The 26801-nt window shown below is 42.3% G+C and overlaps 1 protein-coding gene across 3 annotated transcripts in view; it reads left to right on the top strand.

Moving 5' to 3' along the window:
• The window catches only part of LOC128689676 (uncharacterized), a 30121-nt gene extending 12180 nt beyond the window's left edge, over positions 1–17941 (top strand). For all 3 annotated transcript variants that reach the window (XM_070087597.1, XM_070087595.1, XM_070087596.1), the window contains exons 4-6: positions 166–302; positions 9353–9538; positions 17688–17941. In XM_070087597.1, coding sequence (XP_069943698.1) covers positions 166–302; positions 9353–9538; positions 17688–17869 — 505 coding nt within the window. In that variant the 3' untranslated portion in view covers positions 17870–17941. The remainder of the gene's footprint in view (positions 1–165; positions 303–9352; positions 9539–17687) is intronic.
• The last annotated feature ends 8860 nt before the right edge of the window (positions 17942–26801 follow it).

The following is a 26801-nucleotide window of genomic DNA, read 5'->3' as shown; positions in this document are numbered from 1 at the left end:
TTTCAAATGTAACAAAAAAAAAAAAGATCTACTTTTTTTACATACTTTCAAATGTTGAAAAAACGTATATATACGTTTGGACCGTTTACGGGTTAAAGTGAGGATGTAAATACTATAAGCATGCAAAATAAATAAAAAAAAAAAACTGGTAATTATCACTTTCAGAGAAAGAATGAAGGAATTTTTGGACATGAGGGGATGTAAATTTGTGTATTCACATGAAGATTCTCTTAGTAATAAACTCCTGCTACGTGCACTAAAGCAGATGGGAGAAGATGCTTCTTTCTTCTCTGATATACAAGGTAAGATTTTTGCCTTGCATCACATTAAGCTGCAGGTACTTCAGTTTTAGTAGTCTATTCAAAACTTTATTCTAATATCTTAGAGTAAATAAGTAATTCTTTAGGTTAGTAACCCATGTTAATTCAGTAAAGTTGAGTATTATGTATTTTCATTGGGGTCCTTCCCTAGGATTCAACCAACAAGTCTTAACTCATAGGTGCCTCTTTACTGATAGGTCATCATAGATGGCAGATATATTCCTCTCACTATTCAAAAATTTGAATCTGCCTAATGTATTAAGTATCTGCATAATATACTGTGCATACAGTGGACCCCCGCTTAACGATCACCTCCAAATGCGACCAATTATGTAAGTGTATTTATGTAAGTGCATTTGTACGTGTATGTTTGGGGGTCTGAAATGGACTAATCTACTTCACAATATTCCTTATGGGAAAAAATTTGGTCAGTACTGGCACCTGAACATACTACTGGAATGAAAAAAGTTCGTTAACCGGGGGTCCACTGTATACAGAAAACTTGATATGAATATTAACTCTGAGCTAAGACAAATTGTCGGAGAGTTTCAACATGTCACATAAGCATAACATTAGAAATAAATCTGATATTCCATATGAACTGGTAAACCTGAGTAAAAGCTGCATGCATATCAAAGGACTCAAAATTTGGAGTAACTTACCTGGAGGATAAAATTTTTATCTCCCAATAGCTTAATGAAATATTAAACATCTATATATAACTGTCATAAACATTTAATATGTCAAGTGTATCTTATATGTACCACAAATTTGTTACTTTGCTACCTTTCCATTTTAAACATTTAATATGTCAAGTGTATCTTATATGTACCACAAATTTGTTACTTTGCTACCTTTCCATTTTAAACTAATCCACCTTGTGTACAGAAATAATTTGCATTTAATTGTCACACAAAACTAAAATTACATGTTATATTCCTCATCTAAATACTATTCCTGTACTGGTATAATTCATAAGTACAGTGGACCCTCGACCAAAGATAGCATCGTATAACGTTAAATCTGACTAGCGATACATTTTAACGCAAATATTTTGCCTCGACTAGCACTAAAAAACTCGACCAACGCGATTCATTCTGTTCGAGACGCGTCCACATGTGGCCTGAGCGCGTCCTACTTGTCGCGTGGGTGCCGGTGTTTACAAACCAGCCAGCCACCGCGGTCGCATCCAAACATACAATCGGAACATTTCATATTATCACAGCATTTTTAGTGATTGCACCTGCAAAATAAGTCACCATGGGCCCCAAGAAAGCTTCTAGTGCCAACCCTACAGCAAAAAGGGGTGAGAATTACCATGGATATGAAGAAAGAGATAATTGCTAAGTATGAAAGTGGAGTGCGTGTCTCCGAGCTGGCCAGGTTGTACACAAAACCCCAATCAACCATCGCTACTATTGTGGCCAAGAAAACGGCAATCAAGGAAGCTGTTCTTGCCAAAGGTGCAACTATGTTTTCGAAACTGAGATCGCAAGTGATAGATGTTGAGAGACTGTTATTCAAATTCAAAGTTTATTCTCTATAAGGATTACAATGTTGAATTTACAGAATTTGGTTATTGTGTGGTTTACATGTAGTTAAATAATGATTACAGAGTGTACCACTAGAACGCCTAGCATGGCTAGGCATTTCGGGCAGACTTAGTTTAATTCTTTATTTTAAAATATTACAAATTATGAGGTAAGTTGGTATTATGGCTAAATGACTAAATACTAGTTTGAGAGTTTAGCAATGTGAATGCCTTTGTTTTGGCACAGTACATAGTTTCAATATTGGAGTATCATAGGATTCATTATTTTAAGATTGAGATTAATATTTCTGTTTATGGTCAAATGGGTGAGTGAGTGTAAGTGTGAACCACTAGGTGGTATTCGTGGAGTTAGTTGATGGGGTGTATCAGGGAGATAAGATGTTTTCTAATGTTAGTTTTAAAGGTGATGAATGTGTCTGCAGTTCTAGAGTTCTCAGGTAGGGTGTTCCAGATTTTAGGACCTTTGACATACATTGAATTTTTGTAAAGGTTTAGTCGGACACGGGGGAATGTCGTAGAGATGTTTGTGTCTGGTGTTATGCCTGTGGGTTCTGTCACAACTATCAAGAAAGCATTTTAGGTCAAGGTTGATATTGGAGTTTAAGGTCCTGTAGATGTAGACTGCACAGTAGTAAGTGTGGATGTACTGAACAGGGAGTAAGTTTAGATCTATGAAGAGTGAGGGGGGTGTTGCCAGGGATGGGATTTAGTGATTATTCTTATTGCAGCTTTTTGTTGGGTTATTATTGGCTTTAGGTGTGTTGCTGCAGTTGATCCCCAAGCACAAATAGCATAGGTGAGGTATGGATAAATAAGTGAGTGGTATAGTGTGAGAAGGGCATTTTGCGGCACGTAGTATCGTATCTTGGTGTGGATAAATGAAAAACAGATAGCAGGAGATAGCATCTCTCTAGCGATCAGATGTGAAAAGGCTAGGAAGTTGCATGACGATTTAATTAGAAAAATGCCTGCAACTAGTGGTGATGTGAGTGAATTTAAGGCCAGCAAAGGTTGGTTTGAGAGATTTAAGAATCGTAGTGGCATACATAGTGTGATAAGGCATGGTGAGGCTGCCAGTTCGGACCACAAAGCAGCTGAAAAATATGTGCAGGAATTCAAGGAGTACATAGACAGTGAAAAATTGAAACCTGAACAAGTGTTTAATTGTGACGAAACAGGCCTGTTTTGGAAGAAAATGCCAAGCAGGACCTACATACATTACTCAGGAGGAAAAGGTACTCCCATGACATAAGCCTATGAAAGACAGGCTTACTCTGTTGATGTGTGCTAATGCTAGTGGTGATTGCAAAGTGAAGCCTTTATTGGTGTATCACTCTGAAACTCCCAGAGTGTTCAGGAAAAACAATGTCCTCAAGGCTAATTTGTTTGTGCTGTGGAGGGCAAACAGTAAGGCATGGGTCACTAGGGACTTTTTCAAAGACTGGTTACACCATGCATTTGCCCCCACTGTGAAAAATTACCTCCTGGAAAATAAATTGGACCTTAAGTGCCTCCTGGTATTAGACAATGCTCCTGGTCATCCTTCAGACTTGCAAGAGCGACTTTCTGGGGACATGAGCTTCATCAAGGTCAAGTTTTTGCCTCCCAATACCACTCCTCTCCTGCAGCTCATGGACTACCAGGTCATTGCAAACTTCAAAAACTACACACAAAAGCTATGTTTGAAAGGTGCTTTGTAGTGACCTCAGAAACTCAATTGACTCTAAGAGAGTTTTGGAGAGATCACTTTAGCATCCTCAATTGTGTAAACATTATAGGTAAGGCTTGGGAGGAAGTGACTAAGAGGACCTTGAACTCTGCTTGGAAGAAACTGTGGCCAGAATGTGTAGACCAAAGGGATTTTGAAGGATTTGAGGCTAACCCTGAGAAGCCTATGCCAGTTGTGGAATCAGTTGGGGCATTGGGGAAGTCCTTAGGGTTGGAGGTTAGCGGGGAGGATGTGGAAGAGTTGGTGGAGGACAACAATGAAGAACTAACCACTGATGAGCTGCAAGATCATCTTCAACAGCAAGAGGCCAGACCTGAGGAAACTGCTCTGGAGGAGGAGATAGAGAAATTGAAGAAGTTGTCTACTTCAAAGATTAAGGAAATGTGTGCAATGTGGCTTAAAGTGCAAACCTTTTTTGATGAAAATCACCCTCACACAGCTATTGCAAGCCATGCTGGTGACTATTACACTGACAATGTTGTGAAACACTTTAGGAATGTCATAAAGGAATGGGAGGTACAGGCCTCTATGGACAGATATGTTGTGTGACAGAGGTCCAGTGACTCTCAAGCTGGTCCTAGTGGCATTAACCCTTTGAGGGTCGACAGGCCCTCTCCGAAACTCGTTCTCAGGGTCGGCCAAATTTCAAAAAAAAAAAAATTATTTTTTCTTATGAAAAAATAGAGTATTTTTTCTAAACATTATAGGCTAAACAAAAAAATTTTAACGTCAATACTTACCGAGATATGGAGGTGTGAAATTTGCCAAAATTGAACAACATATGGTAACATCGCCAACTGCCGTCACCCGGTATTTTTCTATTTACTTTTTTATGTACTATTTTCAATTATTTTTCAATTTTTCTTTTTCTGAGTAACTTTTATGGCCTCTGAGGCCAACATGATCAGTATTTTGTAAGTTATTTCTTTTTCAATACTACACAATAAGGGCGTAAACACTGTTGTCATTATTTTGTTTACAGAAAATATTTACACAAACAAACGATATGAAATGTTGTTTATTACTATTTTTCTATATTTTATATACACATATACAGTCACAGGGAATGTTTCTAGAAGTTCTGCAGCCTGTGGAACTCTTTGAAACATGGTGTCATGCACAGTGGAGTTTTGCACTCCTCACACATAAAACGAGTGTCTCTGCGTTGTCGTGGGCGTTTTCTTGTATGTGCACAGACGTAACACCTCTTCTGAGCCTTTTTCTTCAAAGCAGTAGCAGGCAGTTTTACCAGGAAGTGATCACCATGCTTCAGACGAGCAGGTAGTTGTTGATAATTTGGTGGGCGGTCAATTGCAGGTGCTGTTCCTTGGTACTTGAATACTATTTGTCTGATGACAGACAAACAGAATTCGCCGTACTGTGGTTTGTTTCTGGTGCTCATCTTATACATATTATAAGCATTGAGCATGGAAATGTCCAGAAGATGGAAAAACAGTTTGATGTACCACTTATAACTCTTGCGAACACAATCAGCAAACCCAATCTGCATGTCACATTTGTCCACTGAATGCATGTTGAAGGTGTAATCAATCACAGCTGCAGGTTTTAGAATGGGTTCATTTCTCTCTCTATGCTGCCTGCCACTGTTTGCCATTTCATTAGGGTGAATTGATGACAACAGTGTGACATCTCGTTTGTCATGCCACCGAAATGCCATGATGTCATTGGCAGCAAACGCCTGCACCTCACCTCTACGAGTGCCAGCGTCAAACCTGGGCATATGTTTTCGATTTGCACGCACTGTGCCACACACATCTGTCATGTTCACTCGCAAAAAATCACTGAGTGAGGGGCTTGTGTACCAGTTATCTGTATATAATATATGCCCCTTACCAAGGTATGGTTCTATCATTGTTCGAACCACATCACCTGAGATGCCCAATAACTTCCTGGTATTTTGCAATGTATAACTTCCAGTGTACACAATAATATCCAATACCAGACCACTGTAACAATCACAAAGCACAAACAACTTTATACCAAAGCGTTTCCTCTTGCTTGGTATGTACTGCTTGAAAGAGAGTCTTCCTTTGAACAGAATCAAAGACTCGTCAATTACAAGCTTCCTGAAGGGATAAAAATGCGTACTGAATTTCTGTTTCAGATACACAAACACATTCCTAATCTTATATAACCTGTCAGTTCTGTCAGGCCTGGTTTTATCTGAGAAGTGAAGCATACGTAACATTAGCACAAATCGATTCACTGGCATTATATCACTGAAACCTGGTGTTGCAATCAGGGGGTCTGTTGACCAGTATGATTTCACTTTGTGCTTATACACATGTGGCATAAGCATTATTGTGGCAAAGAAAAGATACATCTCAGCCACAGTTGCCTCCTTCCACTGGTGTAGACGTGATTTTGGTGAAAGTAATGTGTTTGCCATGGTGTACTCATAGTATGTGTTGCTTTCCATGACAATACTTTTCATCAGTGGTTCGTCAAAGAATAACTCGAAACATTCCAGTTCAGTGGCATTGTTCCCAAGTGCACAAGATGGCCGTATTCCACTTTGGCTGCCATCAAACTGGTGGGGATTTGGAACAAAATTGACAGCTTCCTGCCAATCCCAGGTGCGGTCTGCTGGTGGGTACTGGACAATGACAGGTGGTTGTGGAGGCTGGTGTGGTGGGAGAGTGGGGGATGGTGGCCTTTGTTCTAGATCAGCTGAGGCAGCGGCGTGGGTGGCAGCGTGGGTGGCAGCATGGCCCACTGCTGGTGCCTCACCGCCGGCACCACTACCACCACGCACATTTTCCATCCCAATTGCAACAGTATCTTCGTCATTTTCACTGTCTGTTCCTGTTGTACAGCCACGGGATGTACTCCGAGATACACTCCTTCCCCTTGGAATAGCATATGGCACACTTCCAGAGCGCATATATCGTCGTATATACTGACGCTTCACTGGGGAATATTGCACTTCACTATCACTACTGGAACTAGTTTGAAGAGCTTGTAGTTCATATTCACTATCACTATCATCACCCATGCTCTCATCTGAGTCTGGGATTTGGGAAAATAGAAGTTTCCTCTTGGGTTCTGGAACAACTGAACGTGAACACGAGGGCCCAGCACCAGAGGTGGAAGGCTGAGGGTCGTCTGGGTTTTCTTCACTATTACCGATATTATGGTCATTAGTTTTGGTCAGAACCTCACTAAAACCACGAAACTCATCTTCACTGGCACTTCCATCACTATTAGAACTGTCACTGGGGAACAAAAGTGTCCCAATTCGCCGAGGAGTGAGGAGCTTCTTACCGCGAGGCATGGTGGACATTGTTTACTAAGAGGGCATTCCCACAATGCACCACTGGGTCCCAGATTTTTTTTCTACCGCGCACACCGACCACGCAGACCCATTCTCTCACACCTAGGCCTACCAGCCTTTTCGCGCGAGATTTGAGGCCGCTAGAATTTATGCGTACTAGTACGTCAAAAACCCCTACGCGTAAAACGTACTAGTACGACGAAAACCCTCAAAGGGTTAAAAGAAGAAGGGAAGTAACCCCGGAAAAGGACTTGACACCTCAAGTCCTAATGTCAGGGGATTCCCCTTCTAAACACTAACACCATCCACACTCTCCCCTCCTCCCATCCTATTAATCATCACCAGAGCTTCAATAAAGGTAAGTGTCATGCAATTGTACATGTCTTCTTCAGTTTGTGTGTATTAAAATTAATATTTCATGTGGTAAATTTATTTTTCAATACTTTGGGGTGTCAGGAACGGATTAATTTGATTTCCATTATTTCTTATGGGGAAAATTAACTCGACTAACGATAATTTCGACTAACGATGAGCTCTCAGGAACAGATTAATATCATTGGTCGAGGATCCACTGTACTATACATGTACTAGTTTTGGTCTGTCTGAAATTCTTCACATAAAGGATTTTCCCTTAAAATGTAAATTATGACGTAATATCAGAGATTAAACAACACCCTGTAATTTGGAACTAAAATTTGATTTGGTAGGATAGATACATGGGTCTGCAAGATGCACGTAGTAATAACCTGGCAAATCAGGCAGGAATTTGGGCTACAGGCCATGCTGAGAGAGCAGAAAAACTAAAAAATCATTTAGATGCAACTTCTAATGACTTCTTGTACTCGATTCATCCCAGGGAAAAAAAAGATACACGTCTAATTATTATTATAATCATAAGCACTAAACCCACAAGGGTCATACAGCAATCCATGTCTCAGAGTCTACATACCCAGAATATTTTGTATGCAGTGCTTCCAGTCCTTCTCGTTCTTTCATTTGGGAACTTTTTTACTGTAAAGCTCATTCCTTCAACTTGGATGCCATTCTAGATGTGCTCTTTAGACTTATTTTCAGTGTTTATTAGTATTGTATACTTGAGAACAGGTCACCTGTATGAGGTAATGTTCTTAAGAAGTGTTTGCAACCTTAGCATGGGCTACTGATGGCATTTCTGTTTGTGCATAGGATGGGTATGGAGTGCATAAATAAACTTTTAACCTACTTCATGGGACAGGTTTAGAGTAATGGTTTTCCTTTCCTCACCACTCCGTCGTCCAAATGATATGGTCTGCAGTCATACCACGGGTGGGGTTAGAACTTGTGATCAGTCTCAAAACTCCAGACCGACACATTAGCCACTGGGCCTGCTAGCTTCAATAAGATTCATCCAATTGTCATTAAGATTTCGTGAGTCAGGTCTAGTCTCCTATCCCATTACCATTTGCAGGACCATTTTAATATTCTGCTTAGGTCTTCCTGTAGCTGCTACCTTTTTTCTATTTATGTATGCTTATTTTATCAGCAATATGAGTAGAGGGAGGGGGTAAAGGAGGGTTTTGTGGGCGAGAGACTTGGACTTCCAGCAAGCACACGTGAGTGTGTTGGATAGGAGTGAATGGAGACAAATGGATTTTGGGACCTGACAAGATGTTGGAGTGTGAGCAGGGTAATATTTTGTGAAGGGATTCAGGGAAACCGGTTAGCTGGACTTGAGTTCTAGAAATGGGAAGTACAATGCCTGCACTTTAAAGGAGGGGGTTTGGGATATTGGCCTTTGGAGGGACATCTAAACTGTCGTATCTAATCGCCTCTGCAAAGACAGTGATTATGTATGAGTGATGGTGAGTGTTGAATGATGAAAGTTTCTTCTTTTTCTTTGGGTCACTCTGCCTCAGTGGGAAATGGCCAGTGTGTTAAAAAAATGAACAAGTTTATTTCTGTTGTCAAATATATGTACTAGGAACAATTTGGGTTTCAAAATTAATTATTTTGTTACTGTTACACTCTCATCCTAATGCTTCATTACCTACTGTAACTTTTATTCTTTGTTTGAATACTGTGTACACTTGCCTTTTCTAATTATTTACCTGGTATGTTGGCTTCCTTTCAAATTACTAGTAGCATTTATTATGGCAGTCTAATCTACCCATTCCACTACTGTAAATTTACCAAGAATTCGGTAAGTGGCGTTGGGACATAGTCATGCCCTGTATTTACATGTTCTGAAAATCATAATCAGTTACTATTTCAGAAGTGTTATTTTTTTCAGGGGGTAGCACTAAATCAATAGGGGTCTTATAGTGCCTGAAGAATGGGAGACACACTGGTTTGATCCCAGGAAGGGGATGATAAGCCCCATTCCCTGGATCAAAAACTCCTAACAATCGAGGCACCTCCTCTGAGAGGTCCAGAAGTTTGACCTCAATTTTTATTGGTTGGTTTTATCATTTCTGCAGTCTCTGGAAGTCACCAACGTTCCATCGAGATGGTAGTGTCAAAAAAGTCTGAAGCAACTGCAGTGGATTCTTTGTCACTGGCCAACTACCTCTCTCGCCATTACTACCATGAGCCAGAGCTGTCTCTTGAATTGTCGTGGGGTCCACTTCCACCCCATCCCATATTAGTAAACTCGAAACTTCCAGGTCAGGCTGATTTTTATCACTGTCAGTTACTTTATTTATGAAATACTACTTTTTTAGTTTTTAATGATGTATTGGTGTAGCTAGTCACAAAGTAATTTTGCCTCTTTGCTTGCCTACATCAGATTCTATTTTCTAAATATACTAATCAACTTCTGTTTTCTAAATAATATTCTAGTGTACAGTTACTATGTCAACTAAAGAAAAAATTAATGATTCTTGATGAGTAAGTCTTGGATAACTAGGGAAGATTAACATATATTGAAAAGACGAATTAGTGTACTAGGAAGGGTGGAGGCTTAATCCTCTTTCCATTAATTGCTACCCATTTTGACCAGCCAGGCTGTTAGTAATTACTACAATGAATTTTGGAAAGAAAATGCCTGGAGCATTTCAAGCTTACTCAAATAAACAAGATAGAAAGGGGAGCAACCGTAAGACAGTAATAGAATGAATTGATCGTAAAAGTACCAAGTTGGTAATGATAGCATCAAATTGATATCAAGATATTTAGTATAGAAAAACCAAATAGTTCTAATACAGTAGGACCCTGTATCTGCAGGGGATTTGTTCCAAGGGCCTGCTGTGGATACCAGAATCATGGATAGTAGCAAACCCTATATATGTATACAAGTCCTGTACATACCTCTTATAAACATTAATTGATAAATTATGCATAAGTGAAGAATTATTACTTTTTCACTGATGAGAAGCTTCTCTTGTGCTTTAAAGAACTACCAGCTTCTCTACTTTTGCACTTTGGGGTCATTAAGAGGTATTTTTGAGCCACAGTAAATTGTGGATAACTGAAGCCACAGATATGGAATCAGTGGATACAGGGGTTCTACTGTATTTTTTAACTAAAACAATCTATGCTTTTTTGTCCTTTTATTATAAGCATCTCTTTTATGCATCCTTGAGTGGCCCATATGAGATTAATGCTTTGTAAATAGTGTCATGATTGTCTAAAATTAATTAAATGGAAAGTATACTAAGCTACAGCTGTAGTAATGAACAACTCGATCAGGTTTAGCATTTATGTATAATAATGTGCAGCAGCAAGAGCACTTAAATTTAATTAATGACTGAATAAAGGCCAAGAAGACCTATGTATGACTTAAGTATTTGCACTGTTAAAGGAACATACTTTTCTTTACAATTATTATATTCAAGAGGGACTACTAAATCTGCAGGATCCTTGTATCACCTGGGAAATTAGAGGCAATCAGGTTTGATTCAAAGATCATCGCTACAACTCCTTGAATCAAGAGCCTTTTAGTATAAAGGCACCCTCTTGAAGGATATTTACATGAAATTTTAAATTCTTCTGTTGTTTACTATTGATTATATATTTATGGGGACATCCTAGCCATTTTACTTTGCCATTTTTGTTTTCTCTAATGCATCCTCTTCAAGGGGGGCTCCTTGGCGTGGTGAAGAGGCTCTTGGTCTGAGGAATTAGACCTGTCGGTCTACTTCCTCAGACCAAACCTAATTACCCCCCAATCCCCCGTTCCCTATCCCATCCTCCCCTTTTTCCTTTCCTCCTCCCCTTTTTCCTTTCCTCCTCCTCCCCACCCCTCCCTCCTTTTGCCCTTCCTTTTTTTTTTTTTTTTTTCCACAGGCATGCTAGTTCCTAGGTAGGGGAAAGGGTACCGGGGTCCATCCCATTCCGTTGAGGTTCTTGGTGGTGGCATAGTTTGCCGTGGAATCTGGATTGCCTGGGGATGTCCTGATCCCTCTCCGGTATCCCGGAGGGTGGCTTTGGGTGTCTCTCGGGCGACGGGTGTATCTCTGGAAGCCACCTTTCGGATTCCGGGGGTGGTGGCCGAAGGAGGTATGCTTTGTGGCGGATTTCCGGCCGCCCTCTCTTTTGTCCACCGAGGTAGCTCGGCAGATGTGAGGTTGCTATCCCGGATTGCCGGTTTACTGGCATGATGGGTAGGGTATGGCACGGGTTCCATGCTGCATCTGCGCTACTTGCGGTGCTGAGGTCCTCTTGGGCGTGGAGGGAGATTTCTGGCCCTTTCATTCCTCCTAGGAACTATCCCTCCCCGGTCCCCCCTTTTTTTTTTATTTTTTTTTTTTTTTTTTTTTTTTTTTTTTTTTCTTTTCTTTTTTTTTCTTAAAAACAAAAAGAAAGAAGTAACCTAACCATGGCAGCCCTAGTCCATGAACCTGCTACCCCCGGGCCCCTTCTTGATACCGCACCCCGTTCTGACCCCGCCTCGTCTTTGGACCACTCTTCGGACACTCCTCATGCCTCAGTACCTCTTGCCGGTGCTGTTTCCTCACCCGCTTCAGGTACTGAGGCCTCAACTGACTCCTTTGATTTATCTGACCTTCGCTCTCCTCTGACTATGCTTCCGGCCTTTCCCTCTACGGTGCGGCAATTTTCGAATCGCCGGCCCGTTCCACGTCGGACCAACTCTGGTCCCACGCCTAAACGACAATGACAATTACCTGCTGATGATACTTCTCCACCTTCTCGTTCTTCTCAGAAAAGATTGACACGTCCTTCACTACCTTTCCACGCTCAGTTTCAGACTGCACAATGGACTAAAATCTTCACTTTACGACCGACTTCCTATACTGCCTATCTTTCTGACCACAGTATTGGCAAGGCACTCCTACGCCATGTTGGTAAAGATATTTCTTTTCATGCTCTTAAGAGCAGTACGCGCATTGTCACCGTACAGAATGCTACCCAGGCTCATGAGCTTTCTCGTCTTTCCCATATCGATACTGTTCCTGTAACTATTGAAAAGCATCATTCCCTCAATTCTTGTAGTGGTACCGTCATTCTGCCCCATACCATAGTTCAACAAAATTTCCAGACATGTGGCACTGACATTCTTGAACAGCTGGAACTCCAAGATCTCCCAATCCTCAAGGTAGACACTTACGTTCTTCCTGCCCGCGGGCGGAGACGATACCCTAGCAATGTGGCTCTTTTAACTTTTGACAGCCGTGAACTCCCATCCTCAGTTTATGTAGCAGGACATCGGTTACAAGTTCGAAAGGTGATCCCTACACCGCAACAGTGTAGAAATTGCTGCCGATTTGGCCATCCAGCGAAATATTGCAGATCTATCGCCGAATGCCCAGTCTGTGGTGCCGATGACCATTCTAATACGTCTTGCAATCGACCTCCCTCTTGCCTTAATTGTCATGAGGCTCACCCTTCGTACTCTCGCCGTTGTCAAGTCTACTTAAACGAGCGAGAAATCCATTACCTCAAAGAGGCAGAAGGTCTCCCTTATGCCATGGCAGTTTCTCATCTCCGCCTCCAAGGGAGACTACCTCGTGTTTCTTATTCTCGTGTTTCAAAACGTCCCCCCACTTCTGGTATCCCATCTTCTGCACCCACCTCTGTGGTTACCTCTCCCATAGTCACTCCTGTAGCTAATTCTTTTGCTGTCCTCGGCTCAGACGTCCCTACTTCAATGTCTCAGTCTGATCTTGCTTCTTCGTGTTCTCTCTCACAAGCCTCAGTAGTGACGAGATCTCGTATGACACCTCCTCCCAATCGTCCCTCTACTTCTCAAAAGTCAAAAAAAGGTATGTTAACACCTCCTACCCATCTTCCACCTCCTCATTTTCCCTTCCCTGTCTCTGTACCTGGTTCTCCCCCTCTCACTGGCTCTGTTACAAGTGTAGAGGTTCACCCTCCTCGTACTGTACCTTCCTTCCCTGTTCCCTCCCAAGTTTCTTCCTCTTCTGCCACCTCCCAGGTTTCTGCCTCTTCTGTCCCCTTCCACACTTCTCCAGTTCCCTCCACCCTTTCGCCCCCCCCCCCTACCTTGGTACAGTCCATTACAGTTCCAATCTTTACTCATCCTCCCCCTACCATTTCCAATATTGTCTCCCATACGACGTCTCTGAATTCTGAAACACTTGAAGCAATCTCTGAATATATTGCAGAGACCAAACCATCAGTGGACACTGATCCACCCTCCGCTCCTTCTCTCTCCTCTACTCCATCTGCGCAACTCCTTTCTTCACAGCGCACCGTTCCTTCGCTGCTTGAACGTTTTCCACTGCCTCCGCATGTGGACTTTTCTAACCCCACTAGTCCATAGGAACCCTTACCTGCGGATTTCAGGTATCTTTATCATTGCCAATCATGGCCTATTTACAGTGGAATATACGCGGCCTCGGGTAATCGGGGTGAGCTTCAGATGTTACTCTCCCAGTTTTCCCTTGTTGGTGTTTGCTTACAGGAACCAAAATTACATTCTGCTGTTATCTCTCCTATCTCAGGCTATAATTTATTGTATTATTCAGATCCTTTTCCTGATGGGACCTCTAATGAAAGTGCCCTTCTTCTACGCACCGATATTCCGTACCATCAGCTATTTGTTCGTACTTCGCTGCATTACACAGCAGCCCGTATCCACTTGCATAGGTGGTATACGCTCTGTTCTTTATATCTCTCTCCTTCTCGGGCATTATCTATTCCGGATATTGCCTTCCTTGTTTCGTCATTACCACCACCGATTCTGTTACTTGGTGATTTTAATGCCCACCATTTCCTCTGGGGGGGGGGTCTCACTGTGATTCCCGTGGAATTCAGTTAGAGGCTTTTCTTGCCACCCACCCCCTCCATGTTTTAAATACAGGTACTCACACCCATTTTGATCCTCGGACTCATACTCTCTCTTGCATCGATCTCTCAGTCTGCTCTTCCTCCGCCCCATTAGACTTCACTTGGTCTGTTCTCCCGGACTTACATGACAGTGATCATTTCCCAATCATTCTTACTTCCCCTTCATATTCGCCACCTCTTCGCACCCCACGCTGGCAATTTAATCGGGCAAATTGGAACCTTTACTCACACCTAACTGTTTTTAAAGAGGTTCCTTCTTCGTCCTCCATTGATGAACTTTTACACCTCTTCTCGTCCTCCGTTTTCACCGCAGCTTCTCATTCTATACCCCAAACTTCGGGCAGGCATTCTCAGAAATGCGTGCCTTGGTGGTCTCCTGCTTGTGCTCGTGCAGTACGTTTGAAACGCGCTGCATGGGGCAGGTACCGGTACAATAGAACCACAGAGAGACTCCTTGATTTTAAACAGAAGCGTGCGATCGCTCGCCGTGTCATCCGTGACGCTAAACGCACTTGCTGGCGAGATTGTCTCCACCATCACCTCTGCTTCCTCTATGAGTGCAGTCTGGAAAAAAAGTACGAAAACTGAGTGGTAAATATTCTCCTGTTCTGCGGGTTGCCGGTGTTGATATAGCAAACCCACTAGATGTTGCCAATGAAATTGGCAATCATCTGGTCCGTATTTCTCAGGGACTCCATCTATGCCCCTCATTTCTTTCCTCAAAGTCTGCCAGAGAGTTAGCACCCTTGGACTTTTCTTTTCTCAGAGAAGAACAGTATAATGTGCCTTTTACACTTCAAGAACTGGAGGCAACACTCTCAGCTTGTCGATCATCAGCAGCTGGGCCCGACGACATTCATATTCGTATGCTACAACATTTACATCAGTCAGCCCTTGCAGTCCTATTACGCCTTTACAATCTTATTTGGTCACAAGGAGTTCTTCCACAGCTGTGGAAATCCGCCATTGTTCTCCCTTTCTGCAAACCAGGCACTACGGGACATGAAACCTCCCACTATCGTCCCATTGCTCTTACCAGTGCAGTTTGCAAAGTAATGGAACGCCTAGTAAATAGACTTTTAGTGTGGTATTTAGAGACACACAACAGTCTCTCCACTCGTCAATATGGCTTTCGTAAGGGACGTTCTACCATAGACCCCTTACTACGCTTGGATACGTATGTTCGTAATGCCTTTGCGAATAACCACTCAGTTATTGCCATATTTTTTGACCTTGAGAAGGCATATGACACAACTTGGAGGTATAATATTTTAGCCCAAGCCCACTCCTTAGGCCTTCGAGGCAATCTACCATCCTTCCTTAAGAACTTTTTAACTGACAGGCATTTCCGTGTTTGGGTTAATAATGTGCTCTCCCCGAACTTTATCCAAGCTGAAGGTGTCCCCCAGGGATGTGTTCTGAGCACAACACTTTTTCTCCTTGCTATTAATGATTTGGCCTCTAGTCTTCCATCAAATATTTGGTCATCACTCTATGTTGATGACTTCGCTATTGCCTGTGCAGGCGCTGACTGTCACCTCATTACAGTTTCCCTCCAACATGCAGTCGACCGTGTTTCCAATTGGGCCACCACACGTGGGTTTAAATTTTCCAGCACTGAAACCCACCAAATTACTTTCACTAGATGCTCTGTCATCTCCGATCATCCTTTGTACCTCTATGGCTCCCGTATCCCTGAACGTGATACAGTCAAGTTTCTGGGCCTTCTCTTTGATCGTAGGTTATCCTGGAAACCTCACATTACCTCTCTGAAGGCAACTTGTCACAGCCGGCTGAACCTTCTTAAAACCCTTGCTCATCTTTCATGGGGAGCTGATCGTCGAACCCTCCTTCGCCTACATTCCACCCTTATTTTATCGAAACTTGATTATGGTGACCAGATCTATTCAGCGGCATCTCCTGCTACTCTCTCTAGCCTTAACCCCATTCATCACCAAGGATTACGTTTATGCCTTGGTGCTTTTCGCTTTTCCCCTGTCGAGAGCCTCTATGCAGAAGCGAACGTTCCATCCTTATCCGATCGCCGTGATGCCCATTGCCTGCGCTACTATGTACGCTCTCATGATCTCCGCAATCCTTCCATTTATAGAATGGTCACTGATATTAGTAGACATTCTTTATTTGTTCGCCGCCCCTGTTTACTCCGTCCCTTCTCTCTTCGCCTTCATTCGCTCTTGTCTTCTCTTCAACTACCACCTTTCTATGTACATGTAGCATCTCACTTTTCCCTACCCCCTGGGAAGTTCCAGCTGTTCGAGTCTGTTCTTTCTCCCTCCCTTGCTCGAAAGCCCAACTGTCTACGGTCGCTTCCCGCTCTCTTTTTCTTGACCACTTTCACTCTCATTCTCATGCCATTGCTGTGTACACAGATGGCTCTAAGTCTTCTGACGGCGTAGGATTCGCAGCAGTGTTTCCGGACAGCGTCGTACAAGGGCATTTACTATCTTCGGCTAGTATTTTTACTGCTGAATTATATGCCATCCTTACAGCACTTATCCGTATTGCATCTATGCCTGTGTCATCATTTGTGGTTGTCTCAGACTCCCTTAGTGCTTTACAGGCTATACAAAAATTTGATACACCTCACCCCTTAGTCCTCCGTACCCAACTTTGGCTACGCCACATCTTTACCAAGCATAAAGATATTGTGTTTTGTTGGGTCCCTGGTCATGTTGACGTACAGGGCAATGAACAGGCAGACACTGCTGCGCGGTCAGCAGTACATGACCTACCAGTCTCTTATAGAGGTATTCCATTTACGGACTATTTTGCTGCAATATCTTCCCACCTTCACACCCATTGGCAACAACGTTGGTCTACTATGCTCGGCAACAAACTTCAATCAATTAAACCGAGTATAGGTTACTGGCCGTCTTCTTATCACAAGTGTCGAGGTTAGGAGACTACTCTCTCCCGTCTTCGCATTGGCCATACTCGTCTTACTCATGGATATCTCATGGAGAGGCGTCTTGCTCCTCTCTCTGAGAATTGCCAAGCTCCATTATCAGTCAGCCACATTCTTTTGGACTGCCCACTTTATCAACGAGCATGCAGAATTTACCTCTGTCGTCGTCTTCGCTCCGCTGCTCTCTCTTTACCTTCCCTTCTCGCTGATGGACCCACCTTTCATCCGGACTCTCTCATTGACTTTTTGACAACAACTGACTTACTTCACAAATTCTGATACCTTCAGCCCTTTCTACTTCAATCTCTTGCTACCCTCTACCCCCGTACTATCCCCTGCCCCGCTGTTTTCTGTAACCTGCTGATCATCCCTCCTCCCTTCTGCCATCCAATACCCTCGCTTCCTTCCCTACCCTGCAGCGCTGTATAGCCCTTGTGGCTTAGCGCTTCTTTTTGATTATAATAATAATAATAATCTAATAATGTATAGTTAACTTTAAGGCCTTTTAAATGCAAGAGGGTTATTAAGTCACTTTTATATACAATGACTTGAATCATATTTTGCTTCATGATAAATGTGCCATAATGTAAACATTAAATACTTGTCTTATATTTCAGCTGCCTTGAAAATCAAACTTGAAGAGGCCTTATTGTCAATGCACAAACTTCCAGAGTGGATGAAGATTTTAAATTCATTCAACATTTCAGGCTTCCGCAAGACTTCTTTTGGCAATTACATTGAAGCTGCAGAACTCCTCGAGTTTACAGAATCACTTTCCTTTGGCATAACCTATTATTGATATTTGAAGTGTACTGTATTATAGTCCAAGGTTTATATATATAGAAATTTCCAAATATATTTTCATAATCTCTCAAGTATTATACAATCCTTAAGACAGAAGCTAAGAGAAGAAAAAATGGGAATTGCAAATATACTCTGGGGAAACTCACTAATGTGGAAGAATTAGATAGCACACCTCATGAATATGGATTAATTCCTTGGTGGATTTTTTTTTAATGCATACAGTAGGACCCCCATTTTTGCGGGTCCAATATCCACAGTTTCAGTTATCCACTGTTTACCCTGGCCCAAAAATAACCCTTAATTTTGTTTAATAATGGCCTCAGAATGCAAAAGTAGCGATGGTGGAAGTTCTTGAAAGTCTAAGAGAAGCTGTGAAGTGCTTTCCATCAGTGAAAAAGTGATAATTCTCCACTTATTATGCATAATTTATCAGTTAAACTTTATAATAGGGATGTATAGGTCTTATATATAGTGTTTGCTACTATCCATGGCAGGTCCTTGGCACACATCAGCACTGCATGTATTAAATTGGATTATGGTATACCTGGAGGGGGTTTTGGGGGGTGAACACCCCTGTGGCCCAGTCTGTGACCAGGCCTTGCAGTGGATCAGTGCCTGATCATCCAGGCTGTTACTGTTGGCCACACACACACGTGCACGAGCCACAGCCCAGCTGGTCAGGAACTGACTTAAGGTGCTTGTTCAGTGCCTTCTTGAAGATGGCCAGAGGTCTATTAGTAATCTCCCTTATGTAGGCTGGGAAGCAATTGAACAATCTTCGGCCCCTGACACTTATTGTGTTGTCTCTAAATGTACTTGTGGTAACCCTGCTTTTCATTGGGGAATGCTGCATCTTCTGCCAAGTCTTTTGCTTTCGCAGGGATATATTTTCATGTGCAGATTTGGGACTAGTCCCTCTAGGATTTTCCAAGTGTATATTATCATGTGTCTTTCTCTCCTTCATTCCAGGGAGTACAAATCAAGGGACTTGAACTGTTCTCTGTAATTTAGGTGCATTATTGTACTTATACATGCTGTGAAAATTCTCTATATTCTCCAGGTCTGCAATTTCACCTGCCTCGAAGGGGGCCGTTAGTGTAGAGAGAACAGGCGATTTGAAGAGAATCATCATGGGCTTGGCATCCCTAGTTTTGAAGGTTCTCATTATCCATCCTATCATTTGTCTCTAGACAAATGATAGGATGGACACATTGTTGTGATCTTTGAAAGTGAGTCTCTTTTGACATTATCACTCCCAGGTCCTTCACATTAGTTTTTTGCTCTATTATGTGGTTGGAATTTGTTTCATACTCAGATGCTGTATAGTCCTTGTGGCTTAGCGCTTCTTTTTGATTATAATAATAATAATAATTCATACTCAGATACAGTATTAATTTCCTCAAGTTTTCTATAGCGGAGTAATTGAAATTTGTCTACGTTGAGCTTCGTATCGTTTTCTGCAGCCTATATAAAGAATTGGTTGATGTCTGCTTTTCACTTTTCACTGTAGCCATCTCTGACTCTACTGTTTACCATTACTCTGTTAGGAAGTTATAGATCCATCTACCAACTTTTCCTGTTATTCTTTTATCATGCATATTATGTGCTATTATGCTATGATCACACTTGTCGAAGGCTTTCACAAAGTCTGTGTATACTACATCTGCATTTTGTTTATCCTCCAGAGCATCCAAACCACATCATAGTGGTCCAGTAGTTGGGATATGCAGGAGTGACCTGCTCTAAACTGATGCTGCCCAGAGTTGTGTAACTGACGGGTATCTAAGTGGGTGGCAATCTTGATTCTTAGAACTCTCTCGAAGATTTTTATGATATGGGATGTTAGTGCTGTTGGTCTGCAGTTGTTTACAATTGCTTTACTGTCACTTGTGGCCTGGGGCTATGTCTGTTTTTTTAGTGACTGGGATGACCTGTGTGTCCATGTTCCCTCTCCATAGAATGCTTAAGGCACATGAAAGAGGCTTCTTGCAGTTCTTGATGAACACAAAAGTTCTGAGTCTGGGCCTGGGGCAGAGTGAATGGGTATGTCATTTATTGATTTTTCAGTTAACCAAATTTTTAGTCTGTGTAATAAAAAGTGGTTTAACATAAAACCACTTAGGTACCTGAAATGATGACTTCTTTTTTGTTCCTTGTGCTATGCATTTTCTTCAAAGCTGTTACCTTGCCATATTACTCTTTAATTATATATAAAAAGACAGACTGGTTTACAGGGCAATGCCTTGATGCCATTGAAGAGCTCTTGATCCAAAGAATTTAGGGCTACCTCCTTTTCTTTGGATCAAGCCAAAGTACCTCTTATAAACTAGGTGCTGAATGACCTTTTAGGGTTTAGTACTTCCTCATGGAAATAATTATAATTTAATAAAGTAAAATTTTATCATAATACACTAGTGGATAAAGAAATAGTTATACTATGTAATTACATGTAACAAATAATGATAGTTTACTCTAACCATGTTAGTATTGTATTCCATTAATATGTGACTAGACAAGTTAAGCAGCAAGTGTCTTGTATTTCAACAGTTATTTGTGCTGTAAAGATCTCTGAAGCCAGACAAAGCAAAATGATACTTATTCACAATAATAATGTTAAGGGGCAATTTACCCTTGTGGGTTTAGTACTTTTTTTTTTCAAGTCGGCTATCTCCCACCAAGGCAGGGTGACCCAAAAAGAAAGAAAATCCCCAAAAAGAAAATACTTTCATCATTCACCACTTTCACCTCACTCGTACATAATCACTGTTTTTGCAATGGTGCCCTGATACAACAGTTTAGAAGCATATATAAAGATATATAACATATCCCTCCAAACTGCCAATATCCCAAATCCCCTCCTTTAAAATGCAGACATTGTACTTCCCATTTCCAGTACTCAAGTCCGGCCATATGAAAACAACCGGTTTCCCTGAATCCCTTTACTAAATATTACCCTGCTCACACTCCAACAGCTCATCAGGTCCCAAAAACCATTCATCTCCATTCGCTCCTATCTAATACACACACGCTTTCTGGAAGTCCAAGCCCCTCGCTCACAAAACCCCCTTTACCCCCTCCCTCCAACCTTTTCGAGGATGACCACTACACCGCCTTCCTTCCCCTACAGATTTATACACTTTCCATGTCATTCTATTCTGATCCATTCTCTAAATGACCAAACCACCTCAACAACCCCTCTTCAGCCCTCTGCTAATGCTTTTATTAACTCCACACCTCCTAATTTCCACACTGAATTTTCTACATAATATTTACACCACACATTGCCCTTAGACAGGACATCTCCTCTGCCTCCAATAGCCTCCTCGCTGCAGCATTTACAACCCAAGCTTCACATCCATATAAGAGAGTTGGTACCACTATACTTTCATACATTCCCTTCTTTGCCTCAATAGATAACATTTTTTGTCTCCACATATACCTCAACGCACCACTTGCCTTTTTTCCTTCATCAATTCTATGGTTAACCTCATCCTTCATAAACCCATCCGCTGACATGTCAACTCCCAAATATCTGAAAACATTTACTTCTTCCATGTTCCCTCTCTCCAATGTGATATCCAATTTTCCTTTATCTAAATCATTTGATACCCTCATGACCTTACTCTTATCTATGTTCACTTTCAACTTTCTACCTTTACACACTCTCCCAAACTCGTCCACTAACCTCTAACTTTTCTTTAGAATTTCCCATAAGCATAGTATCAGCAAAAAGTAACTGTGTCAACTTCCATTTTCTATTCGATTCCTCATAATTTAATCCCACCCCTCTCCCCAACGCCCTAGCATTTACTTCTTTTACAACCCTGTCTATAAATACAGTGGACCCCCGGTTTACAATATTATTTCATTCCAGAAGTATGTTCAGGTGCCATTACTGAACGAATTTGTTCCCATAAGGAATATTGTGAATTAGATTAGTCCATTTCAGACCCCCAAACATACACGTACAAACGCACTTACATAAATACACTTACATAATTGGTCGCATTGGGAGCTGATCGTAAAGCGGGGGTCCACTGTATATTAACCCTTAAACAGTCCAAACATATCGACGTTCAAATCCGTAGTGCTCCAAAAGTAGATATACGTTTTTTTTACATATTTTCAAAAATAACAACAAAAAAAATGTAGATAAGTTTTTTACACATTTTTAAATGTAAAACAAGAAAGAATATCTAAATTTTTTTACATACTTTCAAATGTTGAAAAAACGTATATATACGTTTGGACCATTTAAGGGTTAAACAACCATGGTGACATTACACATCCCTGTCTAAGACCTACTTTTACCGGAAAGTAATCTCCCTCTCTTCTACACACCCTAACCTGAGCCTCACTATCCTATGAAAACTCTTTAAAGCATTTAGTAACTTACTACCTATTCCATATACTTTCAACATCTGCCACATTGCTCCCCTATCCACTCTATCATGTGTTTTCTAAGTCCATAAATACAATGAAAACTTTCCCTACCTTTACCTAAATACTGCTCACATATATGCTTCAATGTAACACTTGATCTATACATCTCCTACCCGCTCTAAAGCCTCCTTGCTCATCCGAAATAGTACTGTACTCTCTCTTACCTCTAATTCTTTCAATAATAATCCTACCATACACTTCTGGTATATTCAGTAAACTTATTCCCCTGTAATTTTTACAATCTCTTTTGTCCCCCTTTGCTTTATATAAAGGAATTATACAAGCTTTCTGCCAATCCCTAGGTACCTTTCCCCTCTTTCATACATTTATTAAACAAAAATATCAACCACTCCAACACTATATCCCCTCCTGCTTTTAACATTTCTGTCATGATCCTGTCAGTTCTAGCTGCTTTACCCCCTCTTATTCTACATAATGCCTCACACCTCCCCCACACTCCCATCCTGCTCTTCTTCACTCCTGAAAGATGTTGTACCTCCCTGACCAGTGCATGAAATTACCGCCTCCCTTACTTCATAGACATTTAAAAGTTCCTCAAAATATTCTCGCCATCTACCCAATACCTCCAGCTCCCCATCTAATAACTCCCCTACTCTGCTTTTAACTGACAAATCCATTCGTTCCTGAGGCTTTCTTAACTTGTTTATCTCCAAAATTTGTTACTTTCATCAAAATTTCTTGACAGTCCCTCTCCCACTTTATCATCTGCTCTCGTTTTGCACTCTCTCACCACTCTCTTCACCTTTTACTCTCCATATACTCTGCTCTTCTTATAACACTACTGCTTCGTAAAAACCTCTCATAAGCTACCTTCTTCTCTATTATTATTATTATTATAATCAAAAAGAAGCGCTAAGCCACAAGGGCTATACAGCGCTGCAGGGTAGGGAAGGAAGCAAGGGAATTGGATGGCAGAAGGGAGGGGGGATGATCAGCAGGTTACAGAAAACAGCGGGGCAGGGGATAGTACGGGGGTAGAGGGTAGCAAGAGATTCAAGTAGAAAGGGCTGAAAGTATCAGAATTTGTGAAGTAAGTCAGTCGTTGTCAAAAAGTCAATGAGAGAGTCCGGATGAAAGGTGGGTCCATCAGCGAGAAGGGAAGGTAAAGAGAGAGCAGCGGGGCGAAGACGACGACAGAGGTAAATTCTGCGTGCTCGTTGATAAAGTGGGCAGTCCAACAGAATGTGGCTGACTGATAATGGAGCTTGGCAATTCTCACAGAGAGGAGCAAGACGCCTCTCCATGAGATATCCATGAGTAAGACGAGTATGGCCAATGCGAAGACGGGAGAGAGTAGTCTCCCAACCTCGACACTGGTGATAAGAAGACGGCCAGTAACCTATACTCGGTTTAATAGACTGAAGTTTGTTGCCGAGCATAGTAGACCAACGTTGTTGCCAACGGGTGTGAAGGTGGGAAGATATTACAGCAAAATAGTCCGTACATGGAATACCTCTATAAGAAACTGGTAGGTCATGTACTGCTGACCGCGCAGCAGTGTCTGCCTGTTCATTGCCCTGTACGTCAACATGACCAGGGACCCAACAAAAAACAATATCTTTATGCTTAGTAAAGATGCGGCGTAGCCAAAGTTGGATACGGAGGACTAAGGGGTGAGGTGTATCAAATTTTTGTATAGCCTGTAAAGCACTAAGGGAGTCTGAGACAACCACAAATGATGACACAGGCATAGATGCAATACGGATAAGCGCTGTAAGGATGGCATATAATTCAGCAGTAAAAATACTAGCTGAAGATAGTAAATGCCCTTGTACGATGCTGTCCGGAAACACTGCTGCGAATCCTACGCCGTCAGAAGACTTAGAGCCATCTGTGTACACAGCAATGGCATGAGAATGAGAGTGAAAGTGGTCAAGAAAAAGAGAGCGGGAAGCGACCGTAGACAGTTGGGCTTTCGAGCAAGGGAGGGAGAAAGAACAGACTCGAACAGCTGGAACTTCCCAGGGGGGTAGGGAAAAGTGAGATGCTACATGTACATAGAAAGGTGGTAGTTGAAGAGAAGACAAGAGCGAATGAAGGCGAAGAGAGAAGGGACGGAGTAAGCAGGGGCGGCGAACAAATAAAGAATGTCTACTAATATCAGTGACCATTCTATAAATGGAAGGATTGCGGAGATCATGAGAGCGTAGATAGTAGCGCAGGCAATGGGCATCACGGCGATCGGATAAGGATGGAACGTTCGCTTCTGCATAGAGGCTTTCGACAGGGGAAGAGCGAAAAGCACCAAGGCATAAACGTAATCCTTGGTGATGAATGGGGTTAAGGCTAGAGAGAGTAGCAGGAGATGCCGCTGAATAGATCTGGTCACCATAATCAAGTTTCGATAAAATAAGGGTGGAATGTAGGTGAAGGAGGGTTCGACGATCAGCTCCCCACGAAAGATGAGCAAGGGTTTTAAGAAGGTTCAGCCGGCTGTGACAAGTTGCCTTCAGAGAGGTAATGTGAGGTTTCCAGGATAACCTACGATCAAAGAGGAGGCCCAGAAACTTGACTGTATCACGTTCAGGGATACGTGAGCCATAGAGGTACAAAGGATGATCGGAGATGACAGAGCGTCTAGTGAAAGTGATTTGGTGGGTTTTAGTGCTGGAAAATTTAAACCCATGTGTGGTGGCCCAATTGGAAACACGGTCGACTGCATGCTGGAGAGAAACTGTAAGGAGGTGACAGTCAGCGCCTGCACAGGCAATAGCGAAGTCATCAACATAGAGTGATGACCAAATATTTGATGGAAGACTAGAGGCCAAATCATTAATAGCAAGGAGAAAAAGTGTTGTGCTCAGAACACATCCCTGGGGGACACCTTCAGCTTGGATAAAGTCCGGGGAGAGCACATTATTAACCCGAACACGGAAATGCCTGTCAGTTAAAAAGTTCTTAAGGAAGGATGGTAGATTGCCTCGAAGGCCTAAGGAGTGGGCTTGGGCTAAAATATTATACCTCCAAGTTGTGTCATATGCCTTCTCAAGGTCAAAAAATATGGCAATAACTGAGTGGTTATTTGCAAAGGCATTACGAACATACGTATCCAAGCGCAGTAAGGGGTCTATGGTAGAACGTCCCTTACGAAAGCCATATTGACGAGTGGAGAGACTGTTGTGTGTCTCTAAATACCACACTAAACGTCTATTTACTAGACGTTCCATTACTTTGCAAACTGCACTGGTAAGAGCAATGGGACGATAGTGGGAGGTTTCATGTCCCGTAGTGCCTGGTTTGCGGAAAGGGAGAACAATGGCGGATTTCCACAGCTGTGGAAGAACTCCTTGTGACCAAATAAGATTGTAAAGGCGTAATAGGACTGCAAGGGCTGACTGATGTAAATGTTGTAGCATACGAATATGAATGTCGTCGGGCCCAGCTGCCGATGATCGACAAGCTGAGAGTGTTGCCTCCAGTTCTTGAAGTGTAAAAGGCACATTATACTGTTCTTCTCTGAGAGAAGAAAAGTCCAAGGGTGCTAACTCTCTGGCAGACTTTGAGGAAAGAAATGAGGGGCATAGATGGAGTCCCTGAGAAATACGGACCAGATGATTGCCAATTTCATTGGCAACATCTAGTGGGTTTGCTATATCAACACCGGCAACCCGCAGAACAGGAGCCGGGTCAGGAGAATATTTACCACTCAGTTTTCGTACTTTTTTCCAGACTGCACTCATAGAGGAAGCAGAGGTGATGGTGGAGACATAATCTCGCCAGCAAGTGCGTTTAGCGTCACGGATGACACGGCGAGCGATCGCACGCTTCTGTTTAAAATCAAGGAGTCGCTCTGTGGTTCTATTGTACCGGTACCTGCCCCATGCAGCGCGTTTCAAACGTACTGCACGAGCACAAGCAGGAGACCACCAAGGCACGCATTTCTGAGAATGCCTGCCCGAAGTTTGGGGTATAGAATGAGAAGCTGCGGTGAAAACGGAGGACGAGAAGAGGTGTAAAAGCTCATCGATGGAGGACGAAGAAGGAACCTCTTTAAAAACAGTCAGGTGTGAGTAAAGGTTCCAATTTGCCCGATTAAATTGCCAGCGTGGGGTGCGAAGAGGTGGCGAATATGAAGGGGAAGTAAGAATGATTGGGAAATGATCACTGTCATGTAAGTCCGGGAGAACAGACCAAGTAAAGTCTAATGCGGTGGAGGAAGAGCAAACTGAGAGATCGATGCAAGAGAGAGTATGAGTCCGAGGATCAAAATGGGTGTGAGTACCTGTATTTAAAACATGGAGGGGGTGGGTGGCAAGAAAAGCCTCTAACTGAATTCCTCGGGAATCACAGTGAGACCCTCCCCAGAGGAAATGGTGGGCATTAAAATCACCAAGTAACAGAATCGGTGGCGGTAATGACGAAACAAGGAAGGCAAAATCCGGAATAGATAATGCCCGAGAAGGAGAGAGATATAAAGAACAGAGCGTATACCACCTATGTAAGTGGATACGGGCTGCTGTGTA

This window comes from Cherax quadricarinatus, chromosome 22, assembly GCF_038502225.1.
Source record: "Cherax quadricarinatus isolate ZL_2023a chromosome 22, ASM3850222v1, whole genome shotgun sequence".
In the NCBI taxonomy this organism is placed as follows: Eukaryota; Metazoa; Arthropoda; class Malacostraca; order Decapoda; family Parastacidae; genus Cherax; species Cherax quadricarinatus.
The sequence above is the reverse complement of the archived record's forward strand: the minus strand, read 5'-3'. Positions and strand labels throughout refer to the sequence as shown.